The 24,974-nt window shown below is 38.5% G+C and overlaps 1 protein-coding gene across 2 annotated transcripts in view; it reads right to left on the reverse strand.

Moving 5' to 3' along the window:
• Positions 1–24,974, reverse strand: part of KLHL1 (kelch like family member 1) — a 368,120-nt gene that overhangs the window by 227,054 nt on the left and 116,092 nt on the right. Inside the window, exon 2 of one of the 2 annotated variants that reach the window (XM_054719842.1) lies at positions 6,911–7,093. The exons of the other annotated variant lie outside the window; for it this stretch is intronic. Coding sequence (XP_054575817.1) covers positions 6,911–7,093 — 183 coding nt within the window. The remainder of the gene's footprint in view (positions 1–6,910; positions 7,094–24,974) is intronic. 2 annotated transcript variants of the gene reach the window in all.

Genomic DNA, 24,974 nt, shown 5'->3' on the forward strand with positions numbered 1-24,974 from the left:
AGTCAGTCCATAACCTGAGAGTTTGGGGGCCCAGCCTGAAGATTTGTTCTGCTAAAGAAGATATGGTGCTGGGATAAGCAGAAAGCCTACATCTGGGCACTCAGTGTGTGTGTGTGTGTGTGTGTGTGTGTGTGTGTGTGTGTGTGTGTGTGTGTTAGAGGCCTGATGCTTGAATTCGTGCATGGGTGGGGTCCGGCCAACCTGGCCAGGGGGAGGGGACATGGGCAGTTGGCCAGCCTACCTGCTGGTTGAACTCTTGGTTGAGGGGACAATTTGCATATTAGCCTTTTATTATATAGGATATACACTGACTGGCCAGATTATTATGCGTTAGAGATTATAATAATCTGGCCACTCTGTGTATATCCTTTCACACTCTTTCTATGCACATAAAATTATAAGTGACGTTATTTCCAAGTCAAAGGATGTTAGTTATTTAAGAATTTCTCATTTATTTCCAATGCACTTACTCATAATAATGACTAAAGGGAGAAACAAATGTTCATAAGCTGAATCCTATATTATTATATACCATCTATATATATAAAAGCCTAAGTGACCATTGCAACTGAACGGACGACTGAACAGGCTGTGTGGGGTGACCAGGCCGGCAGGGGAGTTAGTTATTTATTTTTTTATTTAAAATTATAGTAGACCAACACTTTTCAGTGCTAATGATTGCATCACCAATTATAACTTTGCCCAAAGACAATTTGGGCAAATTATAATTTGTGCATTAATTAAAATATAACAGAATAACTTAAGAGTCCATTAGTTTATTACTATTACTAAAATGATTATTTGGTTAAAGCAAAGAGCTCATTTTGCATTAATTATAATCAGTTCATCGTACAAAAGTATACATAAGGAGGTACAAGGTACCTGCTGTTACTGAAAAGAGTGTGTTTTTAGGTGCCCCATAAATATTTCCCAAATATTCTTTAATATATGCACATTCAACTTAGAATCATAAGTATGTAAATTACTTGTAAAATAGATAGTACTAAGTTTTAAAGCATGGTGTAAATATTATTTTTATTTTAATTAATTTAGCAGATAGTCTTATGCTAATTTTTTTCTCATTTAAAGAAAATGTAGATAATTGATAACAACACAATTTATTTTATATCTGATAAATATATGAAATATTTAAGTGTTTATAATATGTGTAAAAGAAACACATTGCTAAGATATTTTAAAGTAATTGAAACCAAGAAGCAATTCTACTTCTTAATAATCAGAATTATTATAAAATAACTTGTATAATTAAACCAATTATTTATAAAATAATATAACAACCTAGAGAAAAAGAGTAATAAAGAAACCAATGTAGAATATATGTAATATGGGAGAATTGATCAATGTTTTGGTTAAAAATACTTCAAATGACAAATATTACATTGCTAACAATAAAAGACTATAAGATAAAATTATATGAATTATATTAAACACTTCTCTCTTTTTAAAAAAATAATGAGCATGTGATGTGCTAATATACTTTTGAATTAAGTACCACAATATGCTTAAAAAATATATATAATTATTTAATTTAACTTATAAGTTAAATGAAGTAAATTTAGTAACACTTAAATTAAGAATACATTTAATAATAGAATTTTTATCTAAATGCTAGTTAGGTTGTAGCTTAGGATAACCTGCATATTTTCCACACATATTTCAACTTAAATCTCTCAATAATAATGACTATAATGTGATATCATAAAAATATTTGAAAAATAATTGTGAATACCATATTATTAGAAGTATTGCCATAGTTTGCTTACAGATTGAATTCCACATGATCTATATTACTTCTTCAATGTCAATTGTTCCTTCCTATGCCTATGCATTTTTAGTGTATTAGTTCAAATTCAGTGTCCACATTTTAATATTGTTACGAGGGTAGAAATAGAGCCTTCTTTTTCAGGAATCCTTTCAATAATCCACATTTATATGCATATATTATCTAGATAATACAACTTAAGTTAAAAATCATAAGGAAGAGGAGTACACTAAAATATTTTTGTATATAGGTAATTTACCTTTTCTATTAATTCGTTAGTATTAAATGATATGCCAAGGTTATCTAAGGCTCTTTGTCTACATATTCAACTACTTAAAATAGTATCAATATTAAACTAAAATTCTTTTTTCATTAAAAAAATTGGGTAAAATACCAACATCAAATGTAATGAATTTTAACACTTTGCACTCGCTTGTTTTTTTCTCGATTCCTTTATTCTACTTGGGATTTAATTTTTTAAATATCCCAGATTTTACAAAGTGCGGCAGTAGAATAAAAAACTGGAGTTTCTTTTCATACAAACATATTTATTTGGATTTTTTTATATTTCAAATTATTGATACATTCAAAGAGTAATTTTAATCTCTATAATTTTTCATGGTTTGATATTTTTTGAAACATTCACCCACATGAAGACCTGGTTTACATTCACATGTTTCGCAAATATAAATCGTCTCTCTTCTTCCTCCTTTGATTTTTCTGTTAGAACAAACAACACAAACTTTGTGTTTTTTGTTAGGGTGAGGTGTGATTATATGGAGCTTTCCATCTAAATGTTGCTCTAAGTTAGTGGATAATAACCTACTCCTAGAAGTTAGTGTCCCATCTCTGAATTCTCCAACAAGATCATGTACTAGTTTCCTAATAAATTTCACATGCGTTATCGGTTTTTCATTTTTTCTTTTTTGGCATTCTTTGTACAATATATAGGAATTTACAACACTGACCTCAAGCCCCCAGAAAAACAATTTACGCCACCATTTTAGAGTCTTCCTCATAAAACAGTATGTGCCTGTGTAGTGATCAGCTATATCAACACCCCCCATAAACTTTGTATAGTTGGTCACGACCTTGGGTTTGAGAACTATTTCCTTCCCACCACCACGCGCTCTCCTTTCCACAGACTCAGTCTCTGAAGTGTCCCATGTACTGAGTATTGTGACTATCCTCTTGTCTTTCCACGCAAGAAGCATTACATTTTCATTCCTGAAAGCCACTATCTCTCCTTTCATTAGCTTTGGATGTTTGATAACAGGTGGATTATCTTTCCTATTGGGCATTATTGTCCCTGTCAAGTGTGTTTTTTCCTTGAACAATTCCTTTGCAAGAATGACACTAGTGTAATGCCTGTCAGTGAAGAAATGATAACCTTGAGAACCAGGTACTGAGTTCTTCAATATTTCATGAAGCTCTAAAATTATTCTGCTAGTAAAAGGGAGATCAGGTCTCACCAACGTTTCAGACGTTATTCCTCCAAAATAAGGGACAAATGAATGTACGTAACCACATTTTGAATCTGAGAGGACACATAAATGAATACCCCATTTTGTTGGCTTTTTAGGATTCTGTGTGATGAAGCGTATCTTTCCCTTGAAACCAACAACAGCCTCATCAACAGCAATCTCTCTTGCAGGACAGAATCTCTCCCTAAATTTCATTTCAAGGTATGACAAGAAGCAGTTTACCTTCTCGGTTCTTGTTCTCAAATCTTTACTTGACTTTTGGTCGTTTTTCAAGTAACATCCAAAATATTTGCAAGAACCTTTCTCTTTTGAAAACAGATCGAAAAAAATGTTATATGAGACTCAAAATCCATGGACCAATAACTCTGCAAATTGGGGTGATTCAATACACCTATATTTAGTATTACACCAAGAAAAGCCTTCATTTCCTTTATCGTCACATCTTTCCAATTATTCCAAGTGGATCACTGAGATAGTTCTTTCTGGCTAATTTTATGCCTAGCATACTCATTTGTCTCATCCGTTATATTTTTTATCAACGTCTCAGTAAAAAACAACTGAAAAAAAGTCTATTGGTGTGGCACATCCAGAAGGAACTTGAGGTCCAACATGTAACTGACCAGTGGAGAAAGGGATTCTGCTAGGCTCTTTGTCATTCACAGATGTAGATGTCCACTTTTCTTTTTCCTGTTTTCCCCTAGAAACATAACTTTCACTGGGTCTTATACCCGATTTCTCAATGATATCACCTATATCTCCATCACTCTCACTCGAATAAACAATTGTGCGTCTTCGTTTTGCCTTTATGAATTCAATGTCACTGTCACTGTCAGTACTTTCAGCCAGATCTTTGGGCAAAGCAAGGGACTTTTTCCTTTCTGTAGTTCCACTATGAGCAGCGGTTTGTTCATCATCTCCACTCGCATCCTCGGAGAACTCACTTTCGTCACTATTACATTTTTCAGTATTTTCTTCGTTTTTGAAATAAAATTCATCATCGCTGCTTTCTATGTCTTTGGAAAACTTATCCATCCTGAGGAGGGGAAATTAACTCAGAACATGCGACTGCTAGGGGGCAAACCAATCATCCAACTAAACCCTGTGTCATGACAACATCTGTGATATGCTAATAGAAACCTAAACCTAGGAGACGAAAAGATAAGGAAGGTTCTTTACCAAGGGAAGATGATGCAAGCTCAAAAAGGCATGATGCAGCGACTCAAGCCTTGGACCCTCCTACTCAAGATTGCTGCCTATGCAAAAGATAAGCTTAGGTGGTGGCATCAGTTGAGACGGCATTTACATTTTACTTGTCCTTTCATGCTAATGACAACAAGAAAAGATACTGGAAAAATAGACAAAAATCCTGCTTCCCCCCGTGGTGAAACTACGTGTTGAGTGTGGCTCAACATACGAGCTGCTACCGATGCTAACCGTGTCGAGTCACACTTGACATCTGAGTGCAAAAGGTTAATAAGTAAACTGATAGCAAATCAATATGGCACAACATAATCAGATGTCTAGTTAATGAAACTTGAAATTATCAATTAGCCTATATAATAAAAGCCTAATATGAAATATTTTGAATTTCCTAGTTGAAACAAATAATATGTACCCAAGGTAATCTTACTTCCTTTCAAAAAGTCAATCAGAAAAGCATATCTCATTTCAGATCTTAGGAATATACACTGAGTGGCCAGATTATTATGATCTCTGAACGCATAATAATCTGGCCAGTCAGTGTATATCCTATATAATAAAAGGCTAATATGCAAATTGTCCCCTCAACCAGGAGTTCGACCAGCAGGCAGGCCGGCCAACTGCGCATGTCCCCTCCCCCTGGCCAAGCTGGCCGGACCCCACCCATGCACGAATTCATGCACCAAGCTAACCCTAACCTAACCATAACCTTAACCCTAACCCTAATATATATATCTACTAGAGGCCAGGTGCACGAAATTCATGCACGGAGGGGGGTTGTCCCTCAGCCCAGCCTGTACCCTCTCCAATATGGGACCCCTCAAGGGATGTCCGACTGCCCATTTAAACGGACAGTCGGACATCCCTCTCACAATCCAGGACTGCTGGCTCCCAACTGCTTGCCTGCCTGCCTTCCTGATTGCCCCTAACCGCTTCTGCCTGCCAGCCTGATCACCCCCTAATCACTCCGCTGCCAGCCTGTTTGCCCCAACTTCCCTCCTCTGCCAGCCTGGTCATTCCTAACTGCCCTCTCCTGCAGGGTTGATCACCTCCAACTGCCCTCCCTTGCAGGCCTGGTCCCTCTCAACTGCCCTCCCTTGCAGGCCTGGTCCTTCTCAACTGCCCTCCCTTGCAGGCCAGGTGCCTCCCAACTGCCCTCTCCTGCTGGCCATCTTGTGGTGGCCATCTTGTGTCCACATGGGGGCAGGATATTTGACCACATGGGGGCAGCTATATTGTGTGTTGCAGTGATGATCAATCTGCATATTACTCTTTTATTAGATAGGATAGATGCCTGGTACAGGGGTGGGGGCCAGCTGGTTTGCCCTGAAGGGTGTCCCTGATCAGGGTGGGGTTCCCTTGGGGCATGCAGTGGACTGAGCAAAGGGCCTGTGGTGGTTTGCAGGCTGGCCACGCCCCCTGGCAACCCAAGTGGAGGCCCTGGTATCTGGAATTTATTTTCCTTCTACAATTGAAACTTTTTAGCCTGGAGCGGAGCCAAGCCTGGGGCTCCCTCTGTGGCCAGCAGCCATTTCTGTTGGGGTTATAATTGAAACTTTGTTGCCTTAAGTGGGTGGGCCCAGCCAGGGTGTGTGGAAAGCTTTGCTTCCCCTGTTGCCGAGAGCAACCCTGGCCTGCTCTCTCAAGCTCCATTCTGCCGCCATTTGTTTGAATTTGTTTACCTTCTATAATTGAAACTTTGTAGCTTGAGTGTAGGCTTAGGCCTGGCAAGGGCAGGCGGAAAGCTTGGCTTCCTCTGTTACCTAGGAAACCTTGCTCTCTGTGGCTATAGCCATCTTGGTTGGGTTAATTTGCATACTCGCTCTGATTGGATGGTGGGTGTGGCGGAGTTATGGTCAATTTGCATATTTGTCTATTATTAGGTAGGATGTATATATATTTGAGTGTCCAGATTATTATGCAGAGATCATAATAATCTGGCCACTCAGTGTATACTACTTTAAGATTCATTTCCATTCAATATAATTGTGAATTATATAAAACAGAGCATTTATCAACCAGTTAAAGGAAGTTGTATTTTTGTTGTTGTTATTAATACTCACCTTAGGATATTTTTCCACTGACTTTTAGGCAGAGTGGAAGAGAGAGTGAAAGACAGAGAGAGACATCGATGTGAGAGAAACACATCAATCGCCAGGACTCTTTGGTCTGCAGGCTACAGGCTGATGCTCTATCCACTGAGCCAAACCCGCTAGGGCAGAAGTTGTATTTTTGAACTGCTTATATTTCTTTAAAAGATTACTTAAAGAAACAAATAAGAGCAAATGAAAAATATCCAAGCTTTCTTAGAAATATGAATTCTTAATTCTCTAGTCATGAAAGTTTGTAATCTATCTACCAGACTATCACTTTTTTTTTTTTTTTCAGACTATCACTTTTAAACCCCTGAATACATGTTTCCAAGAAAGACAAATTACTATACCTGTGTGCAGGTATCTTGCGGTTCCCAACAATCAGGATAACATCACAGAGTTGCTGTTGTTTCAAGTAACTTTCCATTTTCCTGAAGGTTTGCTCAGCATGGTGAACGGCCTGATAGAATTCTTCAGAGCTGCTGGAGTCCAAATCACTTTGAGGTGTCAATGAATGGCTAGTTGCTGACAGCCTGCAAACCACACACAAAAATGTTGGTGTTTATAAGGCCCACAGATTGTCCAGAACTACATTCACAGTTTTAAAAATGTACAAAGAAAATCAACAACTCTCTCTTTAACTTCATCATTATTAATATTGTTTTTTTTTTAAATCTATTTTGGCCCTGGCTGGTTTGGCTCAGTGGATAGAGCGTTGGCCTGAGGACCAAAGGGTCCCAGGTTCAATTCCAGTCAGGGGCACATACCTTGGTTGCAGGCTCCTTCTTGGCCTGGGCCCTGATCAGGGCTCCTGCAGGAGGCAACCGATCAATCTGCTTCTCTTACATCGATGTTTCTCTCTGTCTTTCCCTCTCTCTTCTACTCTCCCTAAAAAGGAACGGAAAATTATCCTCTGGTGAAGATTAACAAAACAAAAATAATATATTTTTGGTTAAATGATTTTCTTCAGAAAGCAGTAAATAAATTATCTGCATTTTTGTCTTTAAAAAGATTTAAAAGAAAAGTTATCTGTATTTATAATAACATAAAGTTAGTAAACCTGAAAAAGTCCCAGACATAGCAAAATACAAACATGCCTAGTCTAAAATTAATTACTAATAAGATGCTACTTTATTCCATTAGATATTGAGGTAGATCATCTTATTACACTATTTTAAATTATGATTTTTGTGAGGTATGGTAAATGTTGCTTTACAGAAATAGGTGAATTTTATTATGAGAAATTATGAAACATGATTCATAAAAGATTAACAATAAATTATAAATTACTGTTTCATATTCTGTACCTAACTGGTTAAACAAAAATATGCAATACAGAATGTATTACTTCAATTATTTATATTTTAATCATAAGTATCAAACTTCAGGATTTCAAAAAGTCCATGATACTTAAATATGGCTACTACATCTATTAATATAGTAAACTGTTTCATGATGAAGACTTTAAAATACTCTCAGTATCCTTATATGTATGATGTGCCCACCACAACCATCAAGAGTAATGAATAATAATGAAATGGCTTATTTCAAGATAGAGGGTAATATGGAGTATTCTGCTTCCAATTACAATGCAGTAATTTGTAGCTGACTAAATCCTTCACCAAGAACACCAGAAACAAAGTTACATATAATATCAAAGTAATTTTTTGGGTTTAATAATAGCTACTAAAGCAGCTATGCCATGAAGGGCCAAGATCCTCTAGTAAAGGCGAATTCATGGAGGTCAGCTCATTAGTCTGTGCTGGCCCCGCCCCCTGGGTATTTACTAACTATAAGCAGCATAGGGTGAGAGTATGAGAAGCCCAATATAATGTAGCAGCTAAGCACAACTTTTGTTAGTGTCATAAGGCTTGGGGGAAATAATGGATATTGGCATTGTGGGTTCCAAAGTTAGCCAGAAAGGTAAAGGAGGGGCCATAAAGGAGGGAAGATTAGGTAAGGCTATCATGGCAAACCACGTTTTCTCTGGAGGTATTTGCTGATTCCTAAGCCATGCTAAGACAACAGAGAATGCCATATAGAAGGCTGAGGAGTTAAACAGAGCTGGAAAAAGAAATATCTGAATTTAAGGACCAACCGGGAAAAGGGACTATGATAAATACACAGGCTCTCACCTAGACTTCCTAAGGGCTGTATCCTAGGGGTTAAGGAAGCTGTCAAAAGATAAGATAATACAGAGACTGAAACTTAGATTTGAATCAGTAAAATCTCTAATTGCAATGAGGTAATTTTCTAATCTAAATGTCAGAAAACATTCAAAATACATTCTTTTTAGGAACAGATAACCTCATCTGGACTCTATGATTTCTTTTGCACATATAGGATGCTTGCCATTAAAGAAAAAGAATAGCAGGCCTATGAAGAAGCAGGACCTAGGGAGAATAACAGAGAATAGAAACAGGCTCCCAGGTGCTGCAGGAATCTCTGAATGGATGGGTCATAATTACTTATTTAATAGATGTGAAAATTACTATCAATAATATCTTTTAGTATAGGTGACAAGCTGAATATTCTCATAGCACATTATGCTATATGAAAAAATCAAGTGGAAATAAATAAGAAAATATAATGCTATAACTTGAGATTTTTGGAAGATAATTGAATTTGCAATCTGGATGCAGATGAAGAAGACAAAGTGATCTAAAAATATTTAAAATATTGAAATAAAAAGCTAAAAAAGTATTTTTAGAAACATAAAACATGGTATGAAATTATAATATTCATATAATTATAACTGTAAAAGTAGGGGAGAAGCATGATGAGGCAAATGTCACTTGAAGAAAGAATGATCAAAAGTCAAAAATGTATTAAAGACATAAATTCTAAGATAAGACAAAGAAAACTACACATCATAGTAAAACCAAAGCAATAAGCAGTAACAAACAAAAATCCCTCTTTCTTAGAACTTGCCAAAGAACAGAAAAAGAGAACTTGTCCCCAATTCATTTAATGAGGCAAATATAACATAAATACAAAACCTAAAAAAGATGTTACAAGGAAGGAAAATTAATGGTCATTCTCTGTCCTAAATATATTTGCAAACATCCTAAACCAAATATTAGCAATCAAATAAAAAATGTACATTAAAAAAAGATATGTATCTATAAAAAAGTATCAAATATATAGTTGATAATGCATCATAAATAAGTTGAATTTAATTGAGATGCACATCTTAGTTTTATAAAGCCACCTAATTTATTCAGATAGAAAGCATCATACTTAATGGAAACCCTTTCTCCTTGAGTTTAAAAATGAAATCCATTCATACTACTTTTATTCAAGTTTTCTGGAGGGCCTTGACAGTGTAATATAACAAGGGAAAAATAAATGAAGTCCATTAGAGTTAGATAAGAAAAATGTATAACACATTATTTTAAAAAATTTAATTGTGTACACTAGAGGCCCGGTGCACAAAATTCATGCACGGGAGTGGGGGGGTTGTCCCTCAGCCCAGCCTGCAGCCTCTCCAATCTGGGTCTCCTTGAGGAATGTCCAGCCACCCGTTTAGGCCCGATCCCACCGGCCTGATTGCCCGTTACTGCCCTCCCCTGTTGGCCTAGTCATCCATAACTGCCCTCCCCTGCCAGTCTGGTCGCTCCTAACTGTCCTCTCCTGTAGGCCTGGTCGCCCCCAACTGCCCTCCCCTGCTGGCCCAGTCACCTTTAACTGCCCTCCTCTGCTGGCCTGGTCACCCCTAACTGCCCACAACTGCCCTCCCCTGCAGGCCATCTTGTGGTGGCCATCTTATGTCCACATGGGGGCAGCCATCTTTGACCACATGGGAGCAGCCATCTTTGTCTTGGAGTGACAGTCAATTTGCATATTATTCTTTTATTAGATAGGATAGCTATCCCAAAAAACTATAGACAAGTTTTAAATTTAAATCAATTGAAAATATGTGTGTCTTCTGTTATCTACAATATCTGTCTACACAATATGGTTATTTTCATCATACTTTACAACTTTCTCCTCAAATTCTTAAAACTAATAGAATTTTTTCAGTACCATATGTTTGCTTTTCACAAGTTTATATATTACAACCCCAGAATATGGTCATTTCCCAGCATATATTTTAGAAATGTAGGTTCAGGCATATGCAACAAGAGCAGCAGAATTCTCCCGCAGATTAACACATTGAATAGAAAAGTCACAAAATGCCCTGCGGGATGCATTTAAAAACCTAGAATGAACATATTATTATTGGTTCTCAGGGAACTAAGGAGAATCAAGTCAGGGGTATCAGTTGACAAATAGATTAAAACTGTCCCATTGAGATGTGATATTTCTTGTCTGGTACCAGATTTCATGAATAAGGTCTAAAAGTCAAGATATTAGAGACTGCCCTGAAGAGTAGCTCCAGACTGTTTTAAAGGAGATTAGGAATAAAGGATCCATTCAGATCTTTATGTTAATCTCTTACAAGGTACATAACATAGGTAGGGCAGAAAATTTTACACCTCACTAAGAGTTTTATACCTGGGAAATGTTATCAAGATAATACTTTAATATACTTTTTTTTCTCAAGTTACCCAATTTCTGTTGAATGCAATATTAGCAAAAATAGGGAAAAAATAGAATAATACATTTTTAGAGCTTGGTTGAGACCATAGATATAACAAGAACATGACATAGAATTTGACAGTACTAACAGTCTAAAAGCTAATTACTGTCAAGATAGCACCATCTTTTATTTTATTTACTTTTTAAAATATATTTTTATTGCTTTCAGAGAGAAAGGGAGAGGGAGGGAGAGATAGAAATGTCAATGATGAGAGAGAATCAATATGCTTCCTACTGAGGACCAAGCCCACAAACCTGGCATGTGCCCTGACAGGGAATCCAACCATGACCTCCTGTTTCATAGGTTGATGCTCAACCACTGAGCCACACCTACCAGACAGCACATCCTTTTATGTACACCCTAATATACTTATATTGGCTATAATATGGGCTTTTCTGAAAATGTTAAAAGTAATTTGAAAGAATAAATCTTAAAAGAACAGAGAGCTAGAAATTGGCTTTCAAACTATTTTTTTCAGGGTTCATGTTCACTCCTAAATTTTTTCCCCTTAAATTTCTTATGCTTTGAGTTTCTCCATATTATAACTGAAAATAAGTCACTTTCCTTGAAGGCTGGTTTCTGTCAGAGATTTGACTTGATTTTCTCCCTATAAAGCCACTGTCACAGTGCGTGCACATTTCCTTATAAATCATTTCCTGATCTCAGGCTTGAGCTGTCCTTAACCTCTGACTCAGGATTTAAAAAAGTTTTCACATCAGAACACTTATGGTTTTTATGCTAAGGTTCATTACTTAAAATTCATATACCCGCCCTTATTAGTTCAACACATGAGACCTTAACATTTTAGGAAATATATCAGATCTTTACAGTGGGTTCTGTAAGTACTAAGTAAAATCTGACATTGGATTATTTCTATTATTGTCTAATTTTTATATCTTCATTAATTTAACCAGACAGTGGCTTTCTAATCTAAGAATCTCTCAAATGGTATAATGTGACACTGTAATCTTCATATAATATGACATTGTTATTGCCACTCAATAACATAAATCTTCAAGTTACAAGAAATGTAATTTAAAAAGTCCAATATGATCTCTTTGCATCAGAATTTAAACTTGCTTAAGGTTCCCCCAATCTAAGATATATAAAAAAATAAAATTAATAAAATGTTTTCTTGACCTCATGAACTACTCAGGCCATAGTGATTCCTCTCTATTTTCTTTTATAACCAGATGTTTTGCAAGTGTGGTATGCAAAAAGTGTGGTATTTTAACTTCTGATTCTCTAAATACTCTTCAATCCATTTCAATTTTACTTCCCCAACCACCCATCTAATAAAATTGCTTTGGCCAAGGGCACTGGTATTTTTTCTTGTGACTTAATTTAGCTTTCATTTTAATTTATTACCTTAATTACTGAGAACTGACCAACATGCTTTCCTATTTCTGGGTTAAATAATTGAGGACTAAACATCATTTACTTTCCTTGTACCAAACAATTTGGAGATGAAGCATATTTTCCTATTCTTGCGCTAAACATATTGAAATCAGAAGAAATGATTTAGGTCTTGCATCAGGAAATAGTTACTAGTATAAGGTAAGACTATGAATTAACTTTTACAAAGCTATAAAAACCAATAATTATTCATCTGTTTGCACTTTAAAGCACTCACCTATGTGCCAATCTAAAGCTGTTGCATCATAAATTCTGACTATTGCCAATCAGGCTTCAGCCTTCCTGGTTCAAATTCCATATCATGTGTTACTTCTTATATGATTTGAAAGTTTTTCAACTTTTAATACCCTTTCAATCAATTTTTAATTCTAACCATACTAAATAATTCCAGTTTCTGGAATGTCACATCTTTCTTCTAGAGATTTCACACACATATTTTTCTTTTTCTGTGATTTTTACAACAATTTAGACATTCTTATGGATAAGTTGCCTTAAACCTCAGAGATCAGTTTTAAGTATAACTTCTTTCAGAAAAGATTTCTTTTAATCCTCATAGCTTGGGTGGGTGGAAGCGTTGTTACCCTGACATGCTAATTACCCAGTATGCTTTAAATACATTAATAGCTTGTAGAATATTTTAGGAATATAACATCTATTTGTTGAATCAATTAGTGAAGAATATTCTATGAGATGATGGTCTGGGCCAAGTGCTAATATTAACTTAATATGACTTGCTTTGTTTATTTGTTTAATAGAACACAAAATATGTTTTTGGTAAAGGAATTTATATTAACAGAGTGCCTGACATGCAGAGGATAAATGTTTGCATGAATTATAATTGTTGAATATTGAAAAATTTCCAGAACTCAAGAGAGAGAGAGAGAGAAAAAAAAAAGCAAATATAACTACTATAACCAGGATATATACACTCTTGCATTCTCTGGTAATACATTTATGTACATTGTAAAAATACTAAAGGATACAATAAACATACTACAAAATGATCCCTAAGACTAGATCCCAGCTTTATTATAATTTCTCAATGTCTGTAAGAGTACAACTAAAATAGCAAAGTAAATTTGCAAGCAGTTCTCTGTTTCTCTTGAGTGATTAGTTAGCTCTTGTTTTGAGAAAAGAATGTAAAGAGCATCTTTATATTATCAAATAAAGAATTACCCATAGATAGTCCTTAAGCAAGACCTAAGTGTAGTAAAAGATAATTTTATTTAAGTGAAAAAATAACTGACTTTTTTTTAGCATTGCGAATTTTGTGGACATTGCAGGCAATGTATGTCTCATCATATTATGTTTCCATTAAATAAATATTTACCTTAACTTATAAAAATACTGGAGGCCTGGGGCATGGATTAATGCACTGGTAGGGGGTATGGCCTGTAGGGATCGGCCCGCTGTGGGAGCGCCGCTCATACTGGTCAGCCGAGTGGTGCTCCCACTGTGGGAGTGCACTGACCACCAGGGGGCAGCTCTGGAGTTGAGTGTCTGCCCCCTGGTAGTCAGTGCATGTCACAGCGACTGGTTGATGGGTCATTCTGGTCATTCCACCATTCGGTTGCTGGGCTTTTATATATATAGATTTCTTAGTGAGGAATTTAAAATGTTGCTTTTTTTTTTGCATTGCTTAATAATTTTTAAATTGAAATAAGTCATTATTATAATAATAACTTTATTAAAGTCACTAGAGGCCCCATGCACAAAATTCGTGCATGGCGGGGGGGGGGGGGGCGGTGGTGTCCCTCAGCCCAGCCTGCACCCTCTCTAATCTGGGAACCCTTGAGGGATATCCGACTGCCCGTTTATGCCCAATCCCTGTGGGATATCCCTCTCACAATCTGAGACTGCTGGCTCCCAACTGCTTGCCTGTCTGCCTGTCTCATTGCCCCTAACTGCTTCTACCTACCAGCCTGATCACTCCATAACCACTCCCCTGCCAGCATGATTGACACCTAACTGCTCCCCTGCCAGCCTGATTGCCCCTAACTGTCCTCCCTTACAGGCCTGGTCAACCCCAACTGCCCTCCCCTGCTGGTCTGATCACCCACAACTGCCCTCCCCTTCTGGCCATTTTGTGGTGGCAAACTTGTGTCCACATGGGGTGGCCATCTTTGACCACATGGGGGCAGTCATCTTGTGTGTTGGAGTGATGGTCAATTTGCATATCACCTTTTTATTAGATAGGATTATTATGAACAATACCAAAGATCACAAAATGACCAAAATTTTGACACTAAAGTACAATCTTACATATAGTTTTTAACCTCAAAAGTCCTCCACCTAGAGTTAGCTTTGCTATAAAGAAAAAAGTAGGAGAAGAAAAAAAAGAATGAAAAAAAGAAAGGGGGAAAACTTAAATAAATAAATACATTTTAAAAATTAACTTTGTATTGTAGTATTGCTAGAGAATGAAACATCATCATCATATATTGGTATGAAAGAGTAAATCAGTATCAAAATAAATGTCAGGTTATATTAAATACCCTTATTTTCAAAAATTTTAGTAGCCCCAACAGAGAGATTTAGATGTATAAAATATTATAATGGGATGTAGTTCAAGCAGCAGGTGCTAATACTTAGGTACAAGAAAAATGAATAGTGTCATTAATGTTGCTTCTGGGTACAGTTTTCTTTTATAAGATAATTGAAATTTTAAGTAAGGCCTTTTATCAGAAGCATTGAAACACACACACACACACACACACATACAAACACCTTGGTAAGACAGAACAATTAAAAAACACACAAAAGAACAAGTTATAAGCCAAAATAAAATTCATGTATTCTAGGCTTCATCAGTTCATGCATCTGAATCTCAATTAATTTATCTGTAAAAGAGAATACCGTTAAGAAACCTCCTCACAGGATGCTTGTGGAAATAAATAAAATATATATTTGAAGCTGCTTTCTCACATAAACTATTAAGTATATTTCCAAAAAATGCTAGAAGTTAAAATGTGACAAATAGTATTTGTGAAATAAAAAGAATACTTTTATGAACTAGGCACATCAGTCCAATACTACATGTTGATAAAAAATTATATTTACCTTTAATAATACTATCTAATAAAACAGTAATATGCAAATTGACCACACCTTTGCTACACCCAAGCCATGCCCACCAGCCAAGCCACGCCCGCCATCCAATCAGAGCGAGTATGCAAATAAACCCAACCAAGATGGTGGTTAATTTGCATACATAGGCGCCCTGCAATGGATTTCAGGGAACTGGGGTCCGCTCTGGCACCAGACCGAAAGCCTCTGCCGTAGGCTTTTGGCCTGGTGTACTAATGGACACCCAGCTCCCCTGCCATTGAAGGCGGGAGCCGGGTGTCCGGCTCCCCTCCCAAAGCCACCGGAGGCTTTTGGCCTGGTGCACGAGCTGACCCCCTGCCATCGATTGCAGGGAGCTGGGGGTCCGCTCCTGCCCAAGAGGCTTTCGGTCTGGGCAGGCCTGGGCAGGGGCTGAGCCGGTCATCACAGGGAGCTGGAGAGGCCTGCCCAGGCCTAAAGCTTCGGCCAGAGGCTTTAGACCTGGGCAGGGCCCAGCCCTCCATTGGTGTGAACTATAGAGGAAACACCTTTTCTGACTGCACATTGGCTAAGCTTCCTGTATGCCACTGGTAATATTCTTAGTAACTTGGGTAATAAGAATCCTAAAAGGTGATCTAGGGTTTTTCCACCACACTTCTGGAGAAAAAAATGAAGGTCCACTGCTGGAAGGCTAAGAAATGTCATATCCTGCCCTAGCAGGTTTGACTCAGTGGATAATGCCTCAGCCTGCAGACAGCAGGGTCTGGGTTTAATTCTGATCAAAGGCATGTACTTAGGTTGCAGGCTCCTCCCTGGCCGGGATCCAGATCAGGGCTCAAGCAGGAGGCAACCAACCAAAGTGTTTCTCTCTGTCTTTCCTTTCTCTTCCACATTCTCTAAAAGTCAATGGAAACATACCCTCAGGTGAGGATAAAAAATAAAGAAAGAAATCCATATCCTATGAAAGACACATCTTGAAAATGCCTAAAGAAAGTTGTCATTTTTTCTTGGTGAAGGGACTGGAGTCTGTGTTGATGAAAACACCTTGGTGGCTGCGGTGACTGACAGTGGCTGCAGCAGTGGGGTGATGGGGCTGGTGCCTTCCCCTGACCAGCCCAGTTGCCTCCCACAAAGGGAGGCCAGACTGCGGCTTAGGTACGCTCCCTGTGGGGCGAGGGCCTAAGCCATCAGTAGGACATCCCTTGAGGGCTCCCAGTATGTGAGAGGGGGCAGGTTGGGCTGAGGGACCCTCCGACCCCAGTGCACGAATTTCGTACACCGGGCCCCTAGTCCTGTATAATAAAAGCCTAGGTGGCATCACGCCCTCACGTGACGCCCTCGCACAACATCGTCACAAGATGGCTGCCACAAGATGGCTGTGCACACAGCAGAGGCAAGGCCCGGAGGCTGCTAGCGCGGTGAGGCCTGGGGGGTTTAGTAGCTTTGCACAGAGTGGAGGAGGCTGGTCCTGGTGTCTCCACTGCCTCGCACTGAGGAGGCAGATCCCAGCAGAGGAGGTGGGTCACGGCAGGGGAGGGTAGTTGGGGGTGATCAGGCCGGCAGGGAAGGGAAATTGGGGGAGATCAGGCTGGCAGGGGAGCAGTAAGGCAATGATCAGGCCGGCAGGGGAGCAGTTAGGGGGCAATCAGGCAGGCAGGCAGGCAGGCAGGCAGGCGAGCAATTAGGAGCCAGTGGTTCCAGATTGTGAGATTGATGTCTGACTGCTGGTTTAGGCCCCATCCTGGGATCGGTCTAAACTGGCAGTCAGACATCCCCCGAGGGGTCCCAGATTGGAGAGGGTGCAGGCTGGGTTGAGGAACACCCCAACACTCATGCACAAATTTCATGCACCGGTTCTCTAGTCCTATATAATAAAGAGCTAATATGCAAATGGTCATCACATCTTTGCACTCTCGCAACAGGGCCGGGGGACCTGAAGCTAGGCCCCCCATCTGGCGAGGCTTGACAGGAGACATGAGGCCCCACCCCCCACCCCAGCGCCAGGACCAGGGGACCTGAGGCCACATCCCCCGCCTGGAGCCAGGGCCCAGGGACATGAGGCCAGGCCGGGGGACCTGAGGCTGCACCCCTACCCTGAGGGGCTTGACAGGGGTGGGGCCTGCCGGGTCTGGGTCTCACGCAATTTCGAGGCACACACGGGTGGGCAGGGAATTGACTCTGGGTCCCACGGCACACCCAAGACTCTGACAGGAGGGAGATTTTCATATAAATTTTATTAATTTTCATTCATCTTTGACACTTCTATTATAGAGAAAGGGCAAATAGCAATATTAAAATATTTTCTCTAATTAATTCCCTTTTAATGTGTATGAATTTCATGCACCAGGCCACTAGTCGTATATAATAAAAGGCTAATAAGCAAATTGTCCCTTTGGGAGTTCAACTGACCTGGAGTTTGACTGCTTGCTATGACATGTGCTGACCACCAGGGTGCAGCGCGGAATGAAGGAAGGCCCCAGCTGGCAGTTGGCTGCTGGGAGAAGGAAGGTCCAGATTGGCCCTGATCATAGGCCAGGCCTAGGGATCCTACCCATGCATGAATTTCGTGCACCGGGCCTCTAGTAATCATATAATAGCCAAATAAAATATTTGTTTCCTTTTGTAAATTTTATAATGCATAATATATATAGTATTTGTTTTAAATTAAAAATATTTTAAATGTTGAAATTACAAAATTGAAATATTTTCAATAACTTTAAACTCAAAATAAAGAAAACTTGATATTCCATAAAATCCCTATGTGTTTGATTCTCAAAATTCTCAATAAAAAAGGCAAATTCTGAGAAGAAAGGCAACTTCTCAGAGGAAGATTCTGGCAATGAGAAAGGCTATAAAATTCTGAGAAAATGCAAAATTTATATATGAATGATTAATTAATGCAAGTGCTGCTCTAGAAGATTTACCATTCACCAAAGTAATTACAGTAATGTGCTAACTGGTGTAGACAGGTACCTGGGAATTGCCTATAGGAAAAGTTTCAGAGAGTACTGGATTAAGGTTGACCTGAGTGAGATAAATTGATGTTGTTCCACTCACGCTGGACTCAAAGGTGTAACTCTAAAACCTATTATGGACTAACGGAAGCCTGAAGTAATAAGAAGCCTAGAATCTGTAGTGCAACATTCCCAGCCATACTGTAGAAGAAATCTCATGTATATGAAATAACACAGTTGACCTGTCATGACCAACATTTTTAACCATAACTACTGAATAGCCTAGCAAATATTCTTTTCACTGTTAAGAAATGTATTGTTAAGGAGAGCAATGGTATATTTTTTCAATTTCTATTAATTCTGATTCAATTAAACTAAACTCTTTGATATCAATGGCACTATTGTACTAGATGAAGGTACGTAAGAATTAGAAACCATGTTGGCTATATTATCTTTATAGACCATTGTCAATTGTCCAATCAAACCTGCCATCCATTTTGGCAAATAAGGTTTTATTGGAATACAACCACACCCATTTGATCATATATTGTCTATTGATGCTTTCTTGCCACATCAGCAAAGTCAAATAATTGTGACAGAGATCACATGCCCTGAGAGCCAAAAATATTTACTTTATACAAAAAGAAAAAAAGTTTGATGGAGTAGTGGTGATCAGTAAATGTTAGCTACCTATTAAGGTCTCTGCAAGTAACAAATTAATCATGAGGGACCTGTGTGGAATAGATAATCCATGAAGTTATCATTTAGTTATTTAATCATAAAAATATAGATCATTTGTGAGAAATATGAGTTGAAATGCCATGGTGGGACTCTATGCTCTTTTCCTAAATTACTTTATTTAACTCACTTAAGTTCTAATCAGTCTTCACTGATTCTAAGAATAGGTTCTTTTAAGAAACATCCCTGAAAATTGCTACAAATCTGTACTAGAAATATTTATTCAGATAATAGGCCCTATATACTAGAAAGTAAAGTTAACAAAATATTTGAGGAGTTATTAATATTATCTCTGAATTGAAGCAAGTACCTCACAACTATAAAATGCCACCATATTCGTCAGACAAAAATGAAGTCTATGACAGCCAGGTTAAAGTTGTACATTTGCTCAAGTCTGTATCCTGGTATGATTACTGGGCCAATGGACTCAACCTGCAATTATTTCCTCAGTCCCAGAAAATGCATATAGGAAAAGATGTATTGAGAAACTGACACAATTCTTATATTGGTTTTCTTGCCCACACTGTCAGGTCTATTAAGAAACAATCACCACATACCTACTACTATAATTAAATCAAGGCTATCCTGTAATCATAAGGAACTTGCAGATTCTAGTGCCACATTAAAAACTTAAAATATGAAAAGGTAGAGATTCTATTATATCCCAAATTAATTCATTCATGTGGTAGGCACAAATTCCAGATGGATCTTGAATTATAACTAGATTATCACAAATGTAATCAACCAGTGATGATAATTGTAGCTGACATTCCAGATGCGGTATTTCTACAAGGAAAATTAATGCAACCTATGCCCCTTAGTGTGTAAATTTAGACTTAATACTTTTTTTCCTAAATCAATATTATTAGAGATATCAGGAACATCAGCATCACTTCAATGTCTTATCACAGGGATATGATAATTCTCCTTTTCCCTTCAGTTTTCAAGAACTTTCGTCACTTTGATATCCCATAAAACATCACATATTTCCATGACATCTGTGAAAATATGTTATTGGCTCTGATGGGTAGGGAATAACAAGTATGCTAAATGTCCTATTTGCCAGAGGGTGGAAGAACAAAATCTTGCAAAATTTAAGGGATCTGTCACATTGGTGAAAATTCTAGGGGTACAGTAGTTTGAGCATGGTAAGAAATTACATTAAAGTGAAAAACCTTAAGTGATATCACTGGAGACATAGCATACAAAATTTAGGTGCTCTATACCCAAATATTTTCCAATAAACTCACAAGTCTACTAGCTTTTCCTGAGGCCCTGCACAAGAAAGGCCTCTGTTGCAGGTTCAAGCTTTTGAACAAGCTGTTCTGCATAACTACCCAGAAGATGAAATAGTAGGAGAAATGTCTGTAGATTACAGGGAAGCTCTAGGGAGCTATGTATGGAAGGCAGCCCAGAAAGAATTTGTGAATAAAATCATAGTTTTTCTTCCAAAAATCATTCTTGATTTGAGAATCATTTTCTGGTTTACTATTTGGTCACAGGAGACTGAATGCAGAGCGGGAGGCAACTGTGAAATGACAAGGCCATTATGATTACCAAATCATAAGGGAGGATGTGCGAATCAGTACTTCATCACTATATAGAAATGCTCTCTATGGGAAGGGCTTAAGTAGGTCCAGAAGTAAATTTCATGAACATGTGATTTAGCCTTTCTGGTACCCATTTCTGCTCTTTTATTACTTTTACTTCGACCAGTTCCTAGGACTGGTAGTAAGGGAATTAAAAATAACCCCAGGCATAGACAGACAGATCAGGAGATAGAACAAAAATAATTGAATTATGTTCATATGGGCTGTTCAAATCAGTAACAGGCTTCAGCCATGGAAAAGGAAATGGTACTAGATTTGCCTCCCTCCATAAATATTATGAAATTAGACCAAATGCTCAAGGCAACTGTTTTCAGGTATTGGACAATAGGTGATGCAGACTGCAATCTCTGTTAGAATATAAACATATGTGAACATGCACTGTAGCTCCCCATGGAGGGGCCATTTTTCAACTGAGGGATAGGGAAGTGGAACTTAAGCAGTGCACTTTGGTCCCATTACGCTGAGGGAACATACATTGAAGTTTGGGATGGTAAAGCAATACTACTAATGGAATTATGCACTGGAAAGGAGGTGACTGACCAGAGGTGTGGGTGAGAAGTGTGGTGTTAAGACATATGGGGGGGTAATTCTCTGCAGGGTCTTGCTCAAGGGTTGGGCTGCACATGCACAGGGTGACGCTTCACAAGACTTAGGAGCCTGGCTGCTGCTGGGCTGAGATAAGCGCAGAGATACTTGAAGTCACACAGTACTGGGAGCCTTGACATTGGAGCTAGAATGGGAGACTTTATAACCTGGCATTCAACTGAAGTACCAGAAAGATCATATATTAGGAGTAAGAATCATACAGTAGAATAAGAACTACATTATGCCCACTCTAACAAAGCCTTCAGTTAATCCATCATGTTGCCAAAACGGGCCTCCTGTAAAGTTCTGCTTGACAGAACTAAAATCAATACTCTTTAAGCCTGGCCAGCGTGGCTCAGTGGTTGAGTATTGACCTATGAACCTGGAGATAATGGTTTGATTCCTGGTCAGGGCCCATGCCTGGGTTGCAGGCTCCATCCCCACTGTGGGGCGTGCAGGAGGCAGATGATCAATGATTCTCTCTCATCATTGATGTTTCTATCTCTCCCTCTCCCTTCCTCTCTGAAAACAATAAAAATACTCTTTAAAAGAAGACAGCATAATGCATACTCTTTATTCCATGAACACAATGTTTATCATGCTATTAAAAATTACTAAACATGTGAAGAACCAAAAATATGTCCAAGACCCAAGGAGGAAACAAAAACAAACAAAAAAAGGCTCACAATGATCCAAATATTTGGATAGTAGAGGAGACCTTCAAAGAAGCTATTATACATACAAAGAAGTAAAGAAAATTATGGTCTTAATGCATGAGGTGATTAGGGAAATAGAATCCAAAAGAAAATAAAAGCATAATCAAGAACTGGAAATCACAATATCTAAACTTTGGAAATAATTGGTGAGTGTTATAGCTGGGGTTGACAGAAAAGGGTTAATAAAAAACAGAAAGAAAAAAATGTGAAAAAATAAACAGAATCTCAGTGACATGGGAAAAATAAACAGAACTTCAGTGATCTATTGTACTGTAATTTGGAGACTCAGAAGGCAAGGTGGGAGATAATGGGACAGATAAAATATTTAAAGAAATAATGGTTTAAAACAGGGGTCCTCAAACTTTTTAAACAGGGGGCCAGTTCACTATCCCTCAGACAGTTGGAGGGCCGGACTATAGTTAAAAAAGAAAAAAACTATGAACAAATTCCTATGCACACTGCACACATCTTATTTTGAAGTAAAAAAAACAAAAAGGCAAAAACACCCGCATGTGGCCCGCGGGCCGTAGTTTGAGGACGTCTGGTTTAAAATGTCCCCAAATTTGATGAATACTTTAGTCTACAGATTCCTCCTCTCCCCTGCAAAAAACCTCAGTGAATCCCAAGCAGCATAAATACAAAATAGATCCACATTAGGCACATCTAGTCTATGAAAAAATGATAGAATATTTAATAAATAATGTTAGGACAACTTGCTTTAAATTAAAAATAACTTAAGTCACTATCTGATATAAAATTCAGGTGTGTTAAAATGGTAAGCAGAAAAGGCAAAACTATTAACAGAAGAAAAATTAGTGGGGGTGCATACTTAATGATTTAAATGAGATGCATAATTAAGCAAACCATAAATTCCAGATGTCTTAAGGACAAAAAGTCAACAGGAATAGTTTAACTATCACTATGAGGGAAAAATACCCTAAACATATTTAAGTACTAGCCATACACTTGGAAAAACTACTTAACTTGTATAACACACAGAGGAATAATACCTAGATCTTCAAAACACTTTTAAAAATCAATAAGCCCTAACTGGTTTGGCTCAGTGGATAGAGTGTTGGCCTGTGGACTCAAGGGTCCTGGGTTCAATTCTGGTCAAGGGCACATGCCTGGGTTGCAGGCATGCAGAAGGCAGCAAATCAATGATTCTCTCTCATCATTGATGTTTCTATCTCTCTCTCCCTCTCCCTTCCTCTCTGAAATCAATAAAAATATTAAAAAAAACAATAATATAGAAGGCAAATGGAAAAACAAAAATATATTTGTATTCAATTTAGAAAAAAAGCAAATCAGAAAGTTTATATAAAAGGAGTAAGAACCATACAGTAGTATAAGAACTACATGCAGAATTGACTGAAGGCTTAGTTAGAGTGGGAATAGTGTAGTTTCAGAAAATAATCTATATGTATAAAAGCCTAAGCGACCAGCCGATCAGCTGATCAGCTGGTAGCTATGACATGCACTGACCACCGGGGGCAGAAGCTCAATGCATAAACCACAGGCATGGAAACATGGAACAGACTGATGAATCTCAGAGGGAAGGGGGAGAGGAGAAGGCAGGAAGAGATTAACCAAAGATATTATATGCATACTAGAGACCTGGTGCATGGATTCATGCACTGGTGGGGTCCCTCAGCCTGGCCTGTGGTGATCGTGCTGAAACCAGCTCTCCAACACCCCCCCAGGGGTCCCAGATTGCAAGAGGGTGCATGCCAGGCCAAGGGACCCCACTAGTGCATGAATCTGTGCACTGGGTCTCTGGCTTTTAAATAACAATAGAAAACCAATACACTGTATAACAGTATCCCAAAACTTAGTGCTTAAAACAAGAAGGTTTTGTTTATTTTTTAGTCTTCACCTGAGGATATGTTTTTATTGATTTTAGAGAGAGAGTGAGGAAGAGAGCAGGAGAGAGGGGGAAACATCCATGTGAGATAGAAACATCTATTGGTTGCCTCCTATATATACCCCGACCAGGGATCAAACCCCCAACTTGGTTATGTGCACTGATCAGGAGCCTAACCTGCAAATTTTCAGTGTAGGGGTTGACACTCTAACCAACTGAGGCACATGGGCCAAGGCTGTTTACTATTTTTGATTGTGGAGTGACTAGGCTGTTTTACTGATCTTGCCTAGACTTACTCATGTGGCTGCATTCAGCTGACAAGCTGTCAGGGGGCTTTACTCATTTGAAACATCTAGGATGGCTGGACCTTTCTTTTTCACATAGAGTTTAATCCTGATCTTATTCAATAGCATTTCAATTTCAGGGCAGCTTTGTTTAAGTGATTGAAGGCAGAATTTTTAATGTCTTCTCTTTAGGCTTGGGTTCTGGAATACATACAACATCTTTTTTTTTTTTTTTTTTTTTTAAAGAGAGAGTGGAAGGGAGGTGGAGAGGCACAGAGAGAGAAATGTCAATGTGAGGGAGACACATCAATTGGCTGCCTTTTGTACTTGCCCAGTCCCAGGGATCAGGCTGGCAGTGGGGGGGCAGTTGGGAGGAAACAAAGCCAGCAGAGGGGCAGTTGGGGGGCAACCAGGTCAGTAGGAGGGCAGTTAGGGGAAGATCAGGCAGGCAGGCAGGTGAGCAGTTAGAAGCCAGTGGTCCCAGATTGTGAGAGGGATGTCCGACTGCCAGTTTAGGCCCGATCCCCAGGATTGGGCCTAAACTGGCAGTCGGATATCCCCCAAAGAGTCCCTGATTGGAAAGGATGCAGGCCGGGTTGAGGGACGCTCCCCCCCACCCA

This window comes from Eptesicus fuscus, chromosome 8 (genome assembly GCF_027574615.1).
Source record: "Eptesicus fuscus isolate TK198812 chromosome 8, DD_ASM_mEF_20220401, whole genome shotgun sequence".
NCBI classification, from domain to species: Eukaryota; Metazoa; Chordata; class Mammalia; order Chiroptera; family Vespertilionidae; genus Eptesicus; species Eptesicus fuscus.